Source organism: Acanthaster planci, linkage group LG06 (genome assembly GCF_054643075.1).
Source record: "Acanthaster planci isolate LZ-2023a linkage group LG06, COTS_SCS, whole genome shotgun sequence".
NCBI lineage: Eukaryota > Metazoa > Echinodermata > Asteroidea > Valvatida > Acanthasteridae > Acanthaster > Acanthaster planci.
The window spans coordinates 6,264,822-6,284,301 of NC_141782.1; the positions used below are offsets into that span (position 1 = coordinate 6,264,822).

The 19,480-nt window shown below is 41.2% G+C and overlaps 2 protein-coding genes across 8 annotated transcripts in view; both read left to right on the forward strand.

Annotated features, from left to right (window-relative positions):
• The window catches only part of LOC110988817 (chloride channel protein B-like), a 167,512-nt gene that overhangs the window by 52,389 nt on the left and 95,643 nt on the right, over positions 1–19,480 (forward strand). The gene's annotated exons all lie outside the window — the stretch shown is intronic.
• On the forward strand, positions 392–11,136 carry LOC147798772 (uncharacterized). The gene has a single exon (XM_087137610.1). It carries the CDS (start codon positions 9,375–9,377, stop codon positions 10,257–10,259), a length of 885 nt encoding a protein of 294 aa, XP_086993736.1. The 5' UTR covers positions 392–9,374; the 3' UTR covers positions 10,260–11,136.

A 19,480-nucleotide genomic window follows, 5' to 3' on the forward strand; every position in this document is an offset into this window, starting at 1 on the left:
GTGAGCTTGTATTTTGTCAATGATTTTACGTCAGAAAAATTCCTCCTTTTCAGTTGATATGTGTTTTCTGGGCTTTGGATTATGTTGATAACAGAAGGAACTGTCGCACAGCTTGTGCTCCTGCATGACACACAGGAGCCTGTGGATGTCAGGATCTCGTCTGAAATGTCTGTTGAGGTTACCCGCTCCGAGCAGAAGAAAAGACGGCATGTTTGTAAATGAAATTGATCGTCCCTTGGAACCAACTATTGGCTCACCACATAGGCCCGCTCAAGTAAATGTGCGTGTGATGCGGAGCACGCTGAGTACGCGCAACGAATTTATTCCAGAATGTGTGTTTTTGCATATATGCAGAATGTGTGCAACAACCCGGTTGTAAAATCTGTCTTACTTTCACCGATTGGGGATGCACTTCAGCTTAGGGCAGATTGGAGACTGCTGGCAAGGATTCTACCCAGTTCTCCTATCATCCCCAGCAAAGTCTAGTGAACGTTTTGCTAGCTCAAGTCTAGGGATAGGGTAATATAAATTCCTTGGATGAGACCTAGTCATTGTCTTATTTTCACACTGCCAAAAATGGTTTTCTTATTTGGAGGAAAAAAAAATTGAAACAAGTTTTTTTCTAGGGAGTGACACAAGACGCATTTTGGTTTGATCACTTCTTGTTTTAAGAAACTGCTGTTTATTATTTTTGTGTCTTCTTGATTTAAGAACTTTGAAGTAAGAATTTTTTTCTACCTTTTTCTCATATAAAGAAAAATTGACACAATACCTTTTCTTATGGTGTAAGAAAAAAATCTGGTTTAAGATAATTTTCTTATATTTTTTCGTGTATCAAGAAGACCGAGAATAATTTTCTTATTGAAATTTTCTAGGAAGTTACACAAGAAAAGGTGTTTTCTTTTCTTGAATGAAGAAAATATTTCTTGTGCAATGAAGACTTTTTTCTTGCCATCTGCAGTGTTTTTTTGGGGGGGTACAAGAACTATTTTCTTGACAAGATTTTTTTTCCTTAAAAAAAAAAGGAAAGAATTTTTCTTAAATTTAGTTTCTAAATGTTAGTCAAGACAGTGTTTCCAATATTATAAAACAAGGTAACATTTCTGAACTCGAACTTTAATCATACCAATTTAAGATTTCTTGGGGAAATGCAGATTTTCTGCCATGGAACAATATTTTCTGAAGACAGAGTTGATTTCAAGTTTTTTTTCACGACAAATTATGACAAAAAGTGAACAAATATATTTCATTTCAAGTTTACATTTGTCTGGTTTATTGTTGACTGCTTGCAATCGTCAGCTGGGCCATTTTGGGTCTGAAATTAACATAGCTGCATAGTGTATGGTATATTCTGTTTCCAGTAATTAGGTGCTTAAAAGCTGTTTGAAATATGGTGTGTCTCATTGGTGTTGTGGAAAATACACATGTGAAAACAAAATCATTTGACAAACATCATTTGACAAGGCTGGCCAAAATATAAATTAGCATCTATAGTACTATACACTGACTTTGTGACATTTGATTTGAATCATTTCATCATGCAATGCGCACATATGGACAACAATTTTAAATAATGAATATGTTAAAAGCAAACTTTGAATTTCAAAACTTACTTCTGAGCTGTATGCTTTATTTTTGTTCTCCTATTCATGACAATTCTGAGGTCCGTAATTGTATAAGATTTCACATTTAGTGTGCCGCTGTCAACATGAGCACAGGAAGTGTTCTCTTAGACATACCTAGTAAAACTTGTTTGCACAGTTCAATATTTTTGCTGCAAAATGTACATAAACACATTTGCAAATTTTGAAACAGCAGATATGAATTTTATACAATTTTTAATCTTACCGATCCTAAAACATCTGAAACAACAGCTTACCATCACTCTGTAATGACACGTTGAACATCTGAGTGAGAATGGTGAAATAATGTTGGCTGAAGCACATAACAGCTTACCATCAAATCCCCAAATATTGATTGAACTGTTATTGTTATTACCTAACACTTTGAAGGAAGCAGCTACAGAACTCTCAGTGATAAGTTCAAACTCAAAGTTGGCATTACAACAAGGATTTTTCCAAGAGAGATCAGACTGATACGCATTATCAGTATGTATTACCACTATTACCCAAAAAAAACACTAAAATTGTTGGGAAAATCTCATTAGGAGGATCACTGTGCTTCGATTCACCTGTTAACATACATGTACATGTATCAATAGTCTTCCAGATTTTCCTTGGATTAGTGTTAGAAGTACAAAATCTGCTATCATAGTAATGTTTCTTCTCAGTCCTAATCTCGGAAGTATCTTGGTTTCTTAGATTATAATCAGCCCAATATCATGTAAAACCTGTAGAAACTGCTATTTTATGTATTTTATCCCTTTCATACATTTTTTGGACACTATCATTATTAATCGATGGAGAAAATCTATCTTTCAATCTCATTGTTTTAAGAGTAACATGTACACGTATGTTACATAGGCAAAGAATACATCCTTAAAGTTATCCCAGATAGAGTTAAGATCAGTATTTGGATCATCAAAAGTTGTAGTGATGAAAGAACATTTTACCAAATCAGATAAAAAGGAATTTCCATTAAAACATATAAGTAACAGTTCTAGGATTTTGCAAGTTAATGTTTGACAGACCTTTTAAAAACTGTGTGAATCAAGTGATCACTAAAACATACTTTTAAAACATCAGTACACATAAAAATTGGGGAACAGTTGTTCAAATCACATCTATTAACGAACTTGATTTAGCTGTAACCCTGGTAGGGGAAAACACGAGTTGAATATTATATATGTTTTCAATAAATTGAATTTTACCATCTATATCACCAAGACAGTAATTTATATTAAGATCACCTATGACAATAAGCGAATCAGACTTTAAGTTGCTTTTTCAAGCAAATGAAGTAGAGTCAAAATAGGCAGCCTGGGCACTTGGTGGTCTGTACACATTATCAATAACAAACCAATCGCAAGCAATTTTTATCTTTATCCATGTGTTTTCAGTGTTGAAGTTGTTTAGATCAGCTATACTGAGATATTAACTTCAAGGTGTCTTTAACATTATCTAAGGCTCCGCCACCCTCTCTATTTCGATCTCTTCAGATCATGTTGTAACCATCGATTTTAATCTCATCAGGGATGGAACTTTCCAGCCAGGTTTCACAGATACAAGTACATCAATAGAATGGTTCTGAACAATTAATCTAATCTCATCAATTTTTAGTTGTAAAGTGTGAACATTGATAGATGCCATCTTATAACCATGGTGAACATTCATATTTAGACCAGTACCAACATTGTTAGTTCTTCTGGGGCATTTATGTCATTTAAAATCAGGTTTGAAATACCCATTAGCTCTATTAGTTTTATAGCCATCGTTGCTTTCACTGGATAAATGATTGACTGGATAATCACAAAATCAGGAAGAACGGAATAAATGTTAGTCATCTCTATTTGCCCTCTATGGTCATGAACTCAGGAGGATCTTTGAAATTTGTTGCAGTAGTTTTCTTTGTGTCCAACAGAAACATTGCACTGGGCCCTTAAATTTAAAGTCTTCTGTATGATGGTTGTTTAAGCCACAGAAGAGCATTCTTGTAAGTACGCAGAAAGTTCCTTGGGATCTCTACGATTTCCATGGTCGTCCCAGGTTCCATGCTTTATTCTTTGTGGGTTGTACCCTATTCGGCTGTTGTCTTTACATGCTTGTTTGCCTCGATTAATCCTTAGGTTAGCCTGAATTGGTTAGATGACTCCACTCTAACGTGCAGCTCTTCCAGTATTAATGAAATAAAAAGGAATCTGAATGTAGCTGAATGTGACAGATTGCTAAATTGGTGCTCAAGAAACAAACTTGAATTAAACATAAACAAAACCAAATGCATGCTTATTGGCTCAAGGCAGAAAACCGCGATACAGAATTGAACATCCACATTGCTGATAGCCTAATTGTCAAAGAAACATCTTGCAAATGCTTGGGAGTTGTTATTGACGAAACACTAAGTTGGGGCCCATAGTTGATTACGTAAGAAAAACAGTCTCATCTAAATTAGGTATGTTAAACAGAACTGGAACTATGGTGGACAAAGTAGCCTGCACACACTTTTCATGAGCTTAGTTGTGCCAACTTTAGAATACCTTAGTACGGTATGGGGAGGAAGATACATATCCCACGATACCATTTTTAACTAATTCCTAAAAAGAGCTGCACGGATAATCCTCAAATGTACCTCTCTCACCCCCTCAGCAAATATGTTTGCTGCACTGAACTGGGTACCATTTTCTGAGAGAGTTAGATCTGAAAAGACTGTTCTTGTTTTTAAATGTCTAAACAAATTGACTCCTTTGTATATGGCAGATCTGTTTATGCCATTTACACAGATTAGTGAAACAAGATACTCGGTTAACAAGGCACTTAAAGTCCCTTTAACCAAAAAAGAATGCTACATTCAAAGTCTTGCGGTGAAAGGTGCAAAAATATGAAACAATTTGCCAGAGCAACTCTGAAGTATAGACTCCTTAGGGACATTCAGATCAGAACTACGGAAAGCCATGAACAGTGCCGTGTAGTCCAAAATGCTGATCTATGGAGTTGTTAACTTGGTTGCCAATGTTCATATGAGCCGGATCAGGAATTTCGCTGTGTTCTTCTTTCCCATAGGGTTTTTGCGTGGTTTTCACCCATCCCGTGATCAGTATTCAATGAATGCCTTGATTATTTAAATGTTCTCATGTGTATGATATGTTAGTGGTCTGTATTTGTAAATATTAATGTTTGTCATATTTGTCAATTTTACATTCCGTTGTGAGTTTCAAATTTTCTTATTAATTTGTAATGATCGCAGGGCCCCAATGAAAACCAGTTTGTAACTGTTGAGGCATACCCTGGGTAAAGAAATGGAATAAAGAAATCAATAAATTGAAGGCACCCTTGAGAAAAACTGTTCAACCAGTTTTGTGGTTCCACGTTTGTTTAGATGGGCACCGTCAGAATACAAACTGATATCAATTGATCCATCACCGTAAGTAAATGCAGCCACATCATCGATGTATTTGCAATCAAGTTTCTTAAAAAAACACATTTTCTTATTCAGCCGAGTAGTAGCGGCATAAAATACACATCTCCTAATTCAACAACTGTTTCCATCCAAATCACCCCCAACTTTGACCCAGTACTGCTCAATGTTCTTGTGTTAAAATGAAAATAAAGAAAATGATTATCGAAGATATCTAGACTTCTGGAATACAAAGATTTGTTAGTGAGTTAATACTAAAGATATCGGTTCATAAAAAAGACCAAAGCTCAATGACATGTAAGAAGTGTAGTGCTCCAAAAATGTAGTCTCAAGGCACATAATTGTGTAATTCACATGTTCTATTTGATTCCACTCTCTGATGCAAGGATGGAGGTTACTTGGCTTAGAATGGGTAAAATAGTGAAGAAGTCTGTCCTGAATATTTCATGTGAGGACTGGGTGGCAGATGGGGTGCCTTAGAACTCTGGGAGTGACTTTGTGATGGCACGCAGGTTCTAGTTGGTTTATCTGCCTCCACTAGAAGTACCCCCCTCAATGGTTGAACAGAGCTAGGTGGTCCGCAGTACTCAATCGATCACCATCTTGTTGGTGCATGCGACTGATGGACACGCTGCGACAACATGCATGCCTTGCCTCGTGCATGCTGAAGTATGTGTACTAAGTTTGAACTCTTCAAAAATGTTAGTGTCTGTGTGTGGATTCTCAAGCTCCAGGCTATCTAGCTATCTGACTCGTCGTCATCATTTTCGTGGCGAACGAAGCAATAATGCACCATGCCTGGGGTACTTTTTCCATTTCCCTTTGAAGTCAAGTAGGCGATTGCAACTATGGAACACTGTGTCAGGAAGGTTGGGTCATCGCAGGTTAGTAGCAGCCTAGGTTGTAGTATTATTTAAGCAGGAAGAGTTCCATACCGGCCTAGCCTACCCCTTAAAACTGTGGGATCCAACGTCTGCCCAGCTGTTGCTTTCGGAGCGGGTGGGACATTGGACCCAAAAGTTTTGGAGGTAGGCCTAGGCCTAAAGTTCCATGATGTAGGCCTACGGCCACCAGTAATTCTTCCCTTCACTTCAGTAATCAGAAAGCAAAAACATTTCCCGAAAAGTTCAATTAAGGAGGAAAAACAAAGTTGTTTAATTTGAAAACACTTAGAAGTTTTCAGACCAGTTCCATAAGTATTGTGCATGGGGTGTAAAGTGGCGTCCGTATTTAAGCATTGAGAATGGAAATTAAAGGTTTGCAACTTAACGTCTGGATATTGGGCATAATGTAGACCCGTAAACAGGGCCTGACATATAGGTCTACTCCATCATATATTGGGCCCCGTCCTGATTGATGGGAATTTCTTTCAAACAAGTTTTTCTGTCAAAGAGAGGAAGCCACGTTACCAATGATTCGCCGCAAATAGGGCCAGGCGTAATGTTACTTCAGTACTTGTCCCAACATAGGCCACTATTTTATTTCAACCTCCAACTTGGAATCCAAGTAAGTCATGTAAGTACGCCTAAGAACAGACACTTTTCAAGTCATGCAAAGTACAATATAGCCAAACTAAAAGGTCTACGACGCTCTACCTACCCAAACAGTCACTACATATGCAAGTTTCCCATACGCGTATAGTTGTTCTTTGAAAAGACTTTATCAACCAAGATTCCCTTTGACCTCCCACTATGCACTGCAGTCTTGCCGACATGTTTTTCCTTCTTTTCTCAGCGCCATATCGCAACAGACGTGTCTTTAAGACATCTTCGAGTTTTTTTCGAGTTCCGTTTTCGCTTCACGGTTTTGTGTTGATTTTAATCATCCGGTCATTGTTTTGAGTAAACTTTTACCTTGTGTGATTTCAGTCTTGTTGGTAAGAGTGTTAATTCCTTTTTTTTTTTGGTGCCTTTTTCCTTTTTTTTCTGTGTGTGAATTCTGTAGGTGTTTATACCGTCATTGTAACGAGAAACGGTCACCCTACACTTCCCATAAGCCTTGTTACTTGAGTGGGCACATTCACATGTTAGCGGCCCATATAATCCACACCATCCTAGCTGCATGAGAGGGTGGATTGTAATTTTTTGCAGTTTTCCCTTTTGAACGCTCGAGCTGGCGTTCCCTTATTTAAGCAGCCGTTGTGGATTAAGGCCTAACCGCTTGGTTGGGTGATTCTCGATAAAGCAGTAGGACGGGGACAAGGCCTATCTGCATGAGTGATTCACTCGTAAAGTTGGCTCTGACGAGGATATAGGCCTTAGCTGCTAGCAGGGAGGGTTCCAAATGGGATGTGCCTCCTGCTGGACAGTCATGCACGCAGCCAACTGATGTGCCCACAGTGTTTGCATGAGCTCCGATCTCTTGCGGAATAAGGGCAAGGCCAAGCCGCATGAATGGGCACTCTATATCCTAAGCGGCTCAGACGAGGACTCCGGCCTTTACTGTGGTGCTGGATTCCGCAGTGGTCAGAATTCCCCCGGGACATTCTTGACTTATAACCATTCTATCTCTCCACCCTCCAAGCGACAACCTAGTCAACCAAGCCAGTGCCTCCACCAACTGCCTAAGATGCAACGAGTCGGCAAATTGACAGCCTATGGTTCAGAAAAGCCAGCAGGCCAACGGGCTCCTCTCCCCCCGCTGCCCGCAACGGCTACCGGCTGTTGTAGCTCTGCAGCACGCAAGGCTGCATCCTACTAGCATCGGTCAAAGAGACATCTAGTTGGCCTCATACAGACAACGCCAAGACGGGTTCCCACATTTCACCGGGTCAGGCCTCCTGGTGATTCCTCGACTCACCGGACCGGGACACCCAACAAGAACTCACCGGGCACCGTGGAGCCTACTGGGCTACTACAGCGCCATGGCTTCCGCCCTCCACAATCCATCCACGGCTCCGGCTTTCAGCTGGGTATTTCCGGGAAACCAGGACCTTCCTCTGCTGACCCATTGGCCCAAGAAGATGGGGTCCGTACCAGCCAAGTTCCCACCTGCCCCCAGGGGATGAGTCTCCGACCTCACCCACTGCGTCGGCTGCTAATTCACCCCCACATTCCACCCGAGGGCAAATGGTCTTCTTTTTCATCAGTTTCTTCAAAATCCAAAAGAGACGTCATTCCAAGCAATGGGAACTCTCCCCTGAACCATGGATGACAGCATTCCAGTCTATTTAGGAATCTCTGTCCTCCCTCGTCCGCTGCCTGAGCGACAAACCCACACTGGCTTCTGCTCTGGACCTGGACCTACCTCTCCCGTTTCTTGCAGCCTCAACCCGTTCTGCAGTCACGGACGACTGCTCGGAATGTGGAACTCACTGAGGCTTGAGTCAAGCTGGTGTTCCCCTTCCGGAACATTTTGCTACGTATGGGAGCACCCACGGATCTGACCATGGCATGACTGTGCTTCAGTCCGAGCAGCAGACACCATCATCAGGAGAAGATGATACCGATTCTGTGGGCGATCTCACCCCTTCTGAGGGCCGGCTTCACTTCCTTAAATGCGACATGATTCAGATCCTCGGCCTCCAGGCTCCCTCCCCCCCGAAAAGGGACACGGTCATGCTTCCTTCAAGCGTCATACGACCAGGCTGGAATCTTCGGGTCCAACTTTCCCGGAAATTCTGCTTGACCGTTCATGCATCGAAATATTTGATTCAATCAGCAAGGCCTCACGCTGGTGCCCTTACCCCCCTAGGGCCCTGGCTTGTTACCACTTTCCGACCGAGGATCATGACAGTCTCCTTTGAGTGCCAGAGATTCCCTCCATAGCTAGAGACGAAGTGACTGCTGACTCGGGCAAGCCTCCTTTGAAGTTGATCTTCCGTGATGGTGACAAGTCTCGCCTAGAGACAGCCTTGGTTAAACTTGACAAGGCTTCTTGTTTTGGCCTGCACTGTACAGCCTTTCTCCTCTCTGAATACATTGCATGTGCTTGCGAGGAGAACTCACCAGTGTCCCCAGATTTGGTGGCCCTGGCGCTTCAGGGCCTCGATGAGGGCCGAGCTCACACCTTCAAGCAATTCACCCGGATTTCCTGCCTGGCTTCTTCTACCCGCAGAGCCAATGCCATGCCATGGAGGCACATTCCTCACGAAGGCGTAAAATCTAGACTTTCTGGCAAGGACTTCTTTGCCGGCAAGTTCTTGGAATCTATCAAGGCCAAAGCCGAATGCATTGATACCACCAAGAAGTTTTCCTTCCGGGAACCAATGACCTCTGCCTTGCGGCAAGCTCAGCCGCTTTGTCCTCAGAATCCTAAGCCACTGCCACCTTTCGTCCCTCACGCCCACAACCGACCCAAGGTCGAGCTTCAACCCGCACTTCACTTAAGCAAAGCAAGCCCCAATGTTCGAGGATCTTCGTCGTGCACCCCCCGTTCCTTCGGGGGACGTCACCGATGACTGCGCCATTTCACATTCCACAACCGTCAATCTCAAACCTGCCGGCGGTCGCTTATGGAAATTTGCAGGGTTGTGGGGAGAGATCACCTCGGACGAATGGGTCCTGTCAACTATTGCACACAGCCACTTCCTCGAGTTCAAGAGTGCCCCTCCGTCCGTGGTGATATTGTGTTCGACCATGGTGCCACGCAAGAGAGACAAACGCCTTGCCCAGGAGGCCGAACCTCACTCTCTCTTCCAGAAATATGCCATCAGTTATGTTCAACCCAACCTCGTCACAGACGGCTTTCTGTCCACCTTCTTTCTTACTCCCGAGAAGGGGACCGACAAGTGGCGACTAATAATCAATCTCAGACCACTCAACAAGTATATCCGGCCCAAGAAATTCTTGATGAAAACCATACTGTCAGTAATACATTTTACCCCAACTCCGTCCAGGGCTTCGACGATCGACCTCTGGGATGCATATCTTCACATTCCCATCCACAAGGTGGATTGCAAGTTTTTCCGCTTCATATTAAAGGGTCAAGTCTATGAATGTTGGGCCCTGCCCTTCGGCCTTTCAACATCCCCCAAGGTCTTCACCCAGGTTGCGAAGACTGTCTCTGCCCATCTACGCCAGCTGGATGTGCTGATCTTCCAGTATCTGGACAACTGGCTGATCGTAGGTCGTACTTTAGAGATGTCTCCATCTCAGTCCCTGACTTACCTCAGGGTAGAACTCGATCTCCGCAGGGGCACTATCACCCCGATGGCCGATTGCATTGCCAGTCTCCGGGAGTGCGTATCCCTTTTATGTTCAACCTGGTTTCCTTCAGCCATCGCGTAGCTTCACCTTCTCGGGCTGATGGTGAGTATGGTCGACCTGATACCTTGGTGCATGCTTCACATGCGACCTCTTCAACTTCATCTGCTCTCCTGTTACAGGCCCAAATGGGATCCAGTCAGTCATATGGTTTGTCTGCTTTGGTGGTTATAGGAACATCATTAATTGCCGTTTTACCGTTCCTGCAGCCAAAACCGGCCGTAGTAAAAACAACCAATGCATCATCTCACAGCTGGGGGGGGCTCCCTCCCTCTTCATCAGATCTCGGGAACACGGAATTTTCATAGAATGTCCCCTTACTAAGAAACTAGTTTCGTCATGGGACTTAAACAAGGTTCTCCGGATGCTGGCCGGTCCTCCCTTCGAACCCTTGAGTGATGCGACCCTTTTACACACTTGTACTAAGTTGGCCTTTCTCCTAGCGGCGGCTACATCTAGGAGAAGCTATGAATTACAGGTTCTCTTGGCAGTAGACGGTCACTTATGCTGGGAGCCTCACGGAGTCTGTCTCACCCCAGCTGTCGATTTTCTGACCAAAAACAGACTCCCTCCTTCGAGCCTTGGACATCTTTGTACCTACGATCTCCTTGCACTCTGGGGATAATGCTTATATGAAAAGCTCTGGTGTCCAGTTCGTACTCTGAAGTGGTACTTGGCCAAAACTAATGGTCTCAGAGGATCAACAATCAACTGCTCATCACCTCTACAAGCCCATATCGCCCAGCAGCAAGAGATACGATAGCCCGCTGGACGGTTTCAGCCATCAAGTTTGCTAATCCAGATTGGCCTTGACAACCTCATGAGCAAGAGAAATACTACATCAGGGCTCATGACATTAGAGCAGTTGCTACTTCATGGTCTTACTTTCGGGGTGTTCCCATTACAGACATATGTAAAGCTGCATGCTGGAACTCTACTTTCACATCCTGCTACCTGAAGAACGTCCTGCAAAACGACTCTTTACATGGCACGACGGTCCTACTGCCCGCAGCACAAGCTCCTACAGTAAAGGCGGATAACAATGCATCAGAAGAATCCCATTGGGGTGAGTTAAGTTCTAACCTCATTTATCATGTGAGTTTCTCATTGACATTGATTTGTTTGCCTGCCTATGTTTACATCCGTCTCACTTATATGTTCAGTAGCCAACCCTCTACCAGTACATGTGCCACTCTGCATATGTAGTGACTGTTTGGGTAGGTACATTTAGAGTACCGTAGACTCCTCCCCTACATTAACTGCATGGGTCGAGTGTACTAGAGAATACCTACCCAAACAGTCCTCTCCCGCCCGTCCTCCCCACCAGGCTACAACATTTTTAGTCGATTTTGAAAAGGACGAACGTGGCAGCGAGAATATAGTACATAGTGGGACGTCAAAGGGCATCTTGGATGATAAGGTCTTTTCAACAAATAGCTATACGCGCATGGGAACTTTGCATATGTAGTGACTGTTTGACCAGGTATTCTCTAGTAGACCCGACCCACACAGTTAATGTGGGGGATGACATTAGTGAGGGATGAGCACTTGTAACTAGGTCAGGGAACAAACCACAATCTAACGACGATCGAGACTATGCGAAAGCCACTCAATTGTGCAAGAATCGAGTGGTTTGTAATTTGTGAACTTTTTTTAGATCACAGTTTCCAGATGACATTAATCTCTTTTTCAGCCAAACAGTTAAATACAAATTTACAGGAAGCATGTTACTCCAGATTTAACCATGCCGGGGGCATTTATAAATGCTGATTCTGCTGGGCCGGGATATTTTTCATTTTTTTTCTGTTTTCAAAATTCCTTAAAAATTCATATCTTCGTTTAGTGGACCTTTCTTAAATAATTTATTTATTACCAAATTCTCGCGACCATTCTAGTGGTCGAATTGTGGTTTGATTTACGTACTAAAAACATTAAAGATTTAAAGTCATAGGCCTTAATGAATAAATGAAGATTAAAAAGAAAAATTTAAAAACATTGAAAAAAAGTAACAAAAATAAACATTAAAAAAGGGATACACTTTAACATAGAAAAAACTTTAACAATGACTCGAGTTAAGCCGTGAGTTATTTATAGTTGGCGTTTTATACAGTTGCTGGAACTCACATTTGGAACTCAGATTTTATGACGTTGTGTCTTTCGCTTAAAAATAATGAAATTTTTGGGGTCAGCAGTGATGTTGGGACATACATGTAAGTTTAGGGACAGTTTCTGAGTTCTGACGGATGCCACTTCTGATGATTGCACTATTTTTGCGTGATTGGTCAATCAACCTTTAATTCTCAAGTTGTTGGCATTTTCAATCCAACTAAAACAACTCAGTTGACATTAGGCATTCGGTCATCATTTCTCATAGGCTTTTAAAAATTATGCCTTAATTTTGTTTTTATTCTGTGAAATACATGTACAGGCATGACAGCTCCCCATGGAAAGTAGGTAAATTCAACAGAAGTCCTTGTTGCCATCTGCCTTTTCTTAGAACCCAATTGCCAGGTGTATTATAGATTGTTTTGAATTTAAAACTGAGAAACCGTCAACTTCGAAGGGACAGGTGCTGATGTATTCTCATTACAAAGGAACATACACTTTTAAAGTATTGGTTGGTATCTCTCCACATATTTCTTGTCCAAGACTTTTTCTGGAAGAACAAGAGAGACAATTGTCAGGCCTCCATTTGCTGCACCTCACCAACAGTTCAAGGGTGAGGACTTTGAGTCTGCATTTAAAATATCCCCTGTGAGAGTACATGTAAAAAGAGTCAAGAATTAGAATCTTTCATATTCTAAATGTAAAATTTCCTCATGAACTGCTGTCCTGTGTAAATGATGTTGTACACATTTGTGCTGTGTTGGCAAAGCTGCAGAGTCCTGTGATAAAGAAATGAACTTTTATCAAGTAAGGATGCGAGGATGCTGTTGTGGGCTGCCAGTTTTCATTTTTAGTTCTGGTGTTGGTGAGTTTTTAATTGCTAAAATATCTGCATTCTGGTGAGCCACCTTTCATCCAAATGACTTTTATGTGTGCCATTGAATTCTTGCTGAACTGTGTGATGTGTTTTTATCTGGATTTTATCTGTTTTGGATGTTAAACTGTGCAACTTAATTTTTTTGCTAGTTCAACAGCGTGGTGGCTAGGACTTCGTACTATTGTGTATGCTTATTCATACTCATCAGATCTGTTCACAGAGCATTGTGTAGTCCATTGGGCAGTTTCAGTGTCAGTCGGGGATGTGAACCTAACATTCTTTGCCATAGCCACCCACATTGCTACCCAAAAATGGTGGTTCACAATCAACGATTGGAATCCCATTTCCAGTGCAGAAATGGTCTAAACGAGGATTCACCTTCTTATCTCTCCAAAATCACAACATAGGTTTTGATATATCTATTTGCATGGATGTACAGACCAACCCAGAACCAAGAATCTTGCCAAAAATTCCTGCCAGGAAAATAGGTTTTGGCTGTGGAGGCAATAACTTACAAACAATGTCAATGCCAACATATCCTGCCCTCACTGGATGTCATTGCACCCAGCCTATACCATAAACCAGTCAATAGGTTTATAGCCTTCGCAATACAGCTTATTTGCATGTGCAACACCATCTCCTGCAAACAATGAAGGTTCAAGGGTTGCTCAAATTTTAAGGGAGAAGAGGTGGCAAGAGAAAAAATGGAGAATAAAACACACCATCACCTTCAAGAGTGGGCTACATTTGACGCTCAGACTACTACGATCCCTATAAGAGTGTCTGTCCGGCATGATACACATACTGCTACACAGAGTGGGCACAAGCCGCTAATAATATGTCAGCTTGTCCCAATAAATCGTCATCAGGCTGACTGAGAATCAGTAACTGGTGGAAACTCTCCCTTACCCTGCATGCTTTAACCAATGCAAGATCTCTTAATAATAAATTACATGAGTTTGAACTTGCGCTTAGATTAAATCAAGTGGACGTAGCAGTCGTCACTGAGACTTTTTTTAATGAGTCAACAATTCAGGCAGCTGACATTCCTCCTTATACCATTATTAACAAAAATCGCATAACCATTGGGGCAGAGGAGTGGCTGTTTATGCTAAAGATCTTCTAACTGTCCACATATTAGAATTTCATAATTGTGATTTTGAGTGCCTATGGTTAAAGTTCTCATTTATGGGAAAAAGACGACTGCCCATGAATCTTTATGTTGGAGCTATTTACTTTCCTCCAGGATCAACTTATGAATATGAACTTAAAGATCATGTCTGCGAAACAATTCACCAGATTTATACAACGGATGTGTCAGCTATCATCATGGTATTAGGTGATTTTTTTTAACGAAATGAACTGTGATTATCTGCAACTTCACTTTGGAATGGTCTAGCTTGTCCAGTTCACAACACGTTTGGACGTTACATTTGATAAAATTTACGTCAACTATCCATTTTTGTTTGACAAGGCAACACTGCTGGCCCCAATCGGGTCAAGCAATCATAACTCTATTCTTGCTAAGCCTGAAGCTGAATTGCCACAACATGAAAACAACACAATTACATTACGCCCATACAGGGATTCATCTGTCAGATCATTTGGCCAATGGATTGTTAATTATGACTGGAATCATGGATTTGTAGGTTTAACAACAACCAACAAGTTGATTTCTACTTGACTGAGACTACGAACAAATACCATCATTTCCCGTTAATTTCCATTAATTTGACTGCCCATAAAGTTTTAGGGCACACAGTGTAATGCAAGCAACTGCGCAAGCGTTAAATTTGATGTTGTCATGAGATTATACCAAGCACCAACAAATGCATGAATATTCAATATCCTATACCTCGGTCCACAAAGTGTTAAGGATGTAGGTTACCAGCGACAAATTGTGGTGCCAATCATAGGGTACAAAGGGGTTTCGTGGTTATGAAAAAAGATAGATAGCAAGCGTTCGCTGCGCTAGGCTATGGACATACCAGGCATGACAGAAAGGGCTAATAGGCCAGATGTTACAGCCTGGGCAGTTCAAACTCCTTCTTGTACAAATTTGGGAAAAAACTAACTTCATCGAATAGGTTCCGACACATGCTTCCGCCAGAGAAAACAAATTGAATAAATTTGCGGTCCAGTAATGTGTCTCCTTTAGTCATCCCCAAATGTCTAACTGAAAGATGAAACAAATCTACAGTGCCCTCACTGGCAAGAATTCTTCATAAGGGACTCCTTTGTTTCTTTGTACATTTTAAATTGCCTCCCAGCCGCTCTGTACTTGTCATTCTCTATAACTGGTTTCATTTTTAAATATAACTACAGTAAACTCTGGCTAAGTCGGCACTCTCGGGACTCAAGAAATTATGACGAAAATATGTTAATGCCGACTTGTGCTGTAAGTCGTCATTTTGTTGACTTACACATACACATGTATTGCCTATATACATTATGATTCCTTACACCAATTCAATGGCTTTGATTTACCCTGGTTTATTTCTACTTCCATGGTCGATCCCAGCAAATTTATTCTCGATTATTATCCTCACAGGCTGCAAATTTGAAAATGATCATGTGCCCCTAAGGACAAACCAGCACATACATGTCCGTGATCTGTTACGGAACAGCAAAACATACACTCATCCGCACACACATTGGTTAAGTTTGTTCAATAAGGCGACCCCCAAAATGGACAGAGCGCATGTGTGTAGCACTAGAGGGGTTACTGGTATTGATGTACTCATGCTGGCCAATTATCAACCATGGCCTGTGCTGCTAATAAACAGACATCAGTCAGGTAGCGTCTTGGAAACTGCAGCAAAGGAAACTGATATCAAAGCAAAAGTTTTGTAATGCTGACTTACATAAACGAATTTTTGTGGTTTTGTGGAAGAAGGACCGAGAAAAACATGCCGACTTATATGAAATGACAACTTATAAATGCCGACTTAGAAATGAAATTTTCAATGGAAAGGCATTACAGACGATAGGGACTTTTGTCAAAAGGCCGACTTAAACGATCTGACGAGTTACACGATGCCGACTTAGTCGGAGTATACTGTATTTATTTTAAGTTTTATAATTACTGTACATATTTGTATTCAATTTTGTTTATGTTACATTTTTGTAATGACTACAATTCACTCTTCTGGCTGCCCTGTGTCAGTTTTTATCAAAATAAACCTCTGAATAAATAAAAAGTTGTTTACTCGCACACTGCACAGCCCATGCAATGAGGTTTTTTAATAAGCATTGTCCAACATTAGTTTCATTGAAGATGTTTTTCTGTCTAAAATTCACAGTTATTGCATCAAAAATGCACCCCTAATTTCTGGATTACCCATATGTATTTTCTGAGACCAGTTCGGAAAGTTTTCTATATAATGAGCTGGCCACCTTGGATGGCCCTTGCTATGTTGATGGTCTTGTCGTGGAGGACTCATCAAGTTCTTTAGAGGTAGTGTTCACATAATACACCAGAGCACATACATGTTTACATAGGCCAAAGTAATCCTGCTACACAGATGTTGCTTTTGACACATATCTTGAAGCTCCATTTATCTGTAAAATCAATTTCAATAAAGTACCCGTTTTAAATAGCATTATGAAGAAGTGCGGTTTATTTATTTTTTGCATGTAACTTTTCGAATGTATTTATGAATGAAAAAAAATAAGATTCATTTATATTTTTATGAAAATCATATACATGTACTTAATGTTTATTCTTATAATGAGTTTGTGAAAGACTTACGTATAACGTGATGTGTGAATTTGTTTGCAAGTAAAATATTGTAATTTTTTAGTTAACGAACTTTGCTGGAAATGTAAAGAGCAAAAAGTAACCCAATAAAAGTTGTGTTTATCTGTCAACAGTTTTGATTGATAATTTATATACTGTGTAATGATTAATTCCTGGTATTTTTTACCTTGCCTTTTCTCAAAATGGAATTAAACCCAGTCTGAAAGTATGCACATTTGCTTCTTTTCATTTCAACTAGATAAAGCTTTAATTACAGCCTCCGATAAGACTTACTGACAACACCACCTCATAAGGACAGTCTGAAATCCTGTGCTGTGGAATCACTGTGCCCTTTATTGTGGTTTTCCCCTCTTGCACAAATTCTATGACATTAAAAATGTGTTTTGATTCGGTTAGCAACTTTTCCTTCCTCTGTTCCTCAGCTCTGTTGTGTTCATATTTCATTTCACAAAATCTGCAATGTATTTTTCGCTCCATGATTATTCTTGTTCTATATCATTGATTCAATCGTCTAAGATTGTTAGCTCCTCCCAAACTCAATATCCAGAAGCCCTTGCATGTAAAATGTTTGCATTACCTAATATACTGTGCAATAAATCACTGAACTGTAGTAAACAGCGAAACGTAGTAAGCACTGCAAGCGAAGTCACATTTGCTAGGATAAGTGCGCCCTCTGTTGATCAAGCTCAAGGCCCATACATGTATGAGCCCATTAAAGGGAGTCAGTTATCCTCTCTCTGGCTGCATGTATTTATTCTAGTCTGGGCCCAAGGCCAACTGTAAAGATATGGTAGGCACTCCTAAGTTCCATTTCTACATTTTTTATTTTAGGACAAATATGACTTATGAAAATAATACGCATACATGTTAAAGTCAGATGCTCAAATATTAAACCATTAAAACAAGGTATGAGAACCCTAAGAAAAACATTCAGGGATGACTGCATCAAACACCCAAAGACAGAACTGCAAACTCACTGGCCAGCCCTGCGCACTGACCGACCAACACACACTTTCGCACACTACAAACACCCAATTCCATCCCTCAATTGCATGATAAAGCCACCAATCCACATGACCCTCATAAATATGACAGCGATTACAGGATAAACAGTTGTGTAATTTAACATGGTTAATTAGCAGAACATAAATTGCCCAAATAAATCCAGTGTGCATTAATATTTGAAAATTACCTGCTAACCAAAGCCCTTCATAAATCACTAGTTCTACAACACAAACAATACACCAAAGAACTTGTACTGCTCATCTTGCACACACACACTGCGCATGGCCACACGATGTGTGCCATCAGCGTAAACATGGGTCGCACACTCTTGTGCATTTCATTGCAGTGCTCTCTAAATTTTGTATCAAAAATCCCTTCCACAACTGCTTAACACTTACCAAAAATGTCACTTAAATCTATATTAATTGCTTGATATGATGAAGGGCTCATGAGAGATGATCATCTCAGTATTCAGTAAAATTATTGTCTCGGAAAGTGGGTGAGGAATAACAGCACATTTATCTAGATTTCTGCATTTGGACTTAATCTAATCCAGTCCAGTCTGGTCCTGCTACAAAATAATCAAATCTGGACTGCATGCAAACAAGATGTACTTTTTGCCAGGAAAACGCAACATTGGGCAAAATGAAGTATAAAACAAGAAGAATGGTTAATTATATATAACGGGTTTGCCCTTACCCAACGTATATTTATAAGCACTGTATGCTCAGTGCTTGTCCGAGAGCTTGCGAAAAAACCTCACAAGCTTACTCAGGTGGGACTCGAACCCACGACCTCCTGCTTACTAGTGCAGATGTCTTAACCACTCGACCACCGAGCTTGCCGGGGTCGGCTGGCCGGTCCGAGTCAAATGAAGCAGCGGGTACCGCGAACTATTATCAAGATGTATTTTTGCGTTGGGGAGATGTTAATTATATATAACGGGTTTGCCCTTACCCAACGTATATTTATAAGCACTGTATGCTCAGTGCTTGTCCGAGAGCTTGCGAAAAAACCTCACAAGCTTACTCAGGTGGGACTCGAACCCACGACCTCCTGCTTACTAGTGCAGATGTCTTAACCACTCGACCACCGAGCTTGCCGGGGTCGGCTGGCCGGTCCGAGTCAAATGAAGCAGCGGGTACCGCGAACTATTATCAAGATGTATTTTTGCGTTGGGGAGATGTTAATTATATATAACGGGTTTGCCCTTACCCAACGTATATTTATAAGCACTGTATGCTCAGTGCTTGTCCGAGAGCTTGCGAAAAAACCTCACAAGCTTACTCAGGTGGGACTCGAACCCACGACCTCCTGCTTACTAGTGCAGATGTCTTAACCACTCGACCACCGAGCTTGCCGGGGTCGGCTGGCCGGTCCGAGTCAAATGAAGCAGCGGGTACCGCGAACTATTATCAAGATGTAAATATACGTTGGATAAGGGCAAACCCGTTATATATAATTAACATCTCCCCAACGCAAAAATACATCTTGATA

What these genes read in the sequence shown, in the direction of transcription:
- LOC147798772 (XM_087137610.1), top strand. Translation starts at nt 9,375, where the DNA reads ATGTTCGAGGATCTTCGTCGTGCACCCCCCGTTCCTTCGGGGGACGTC.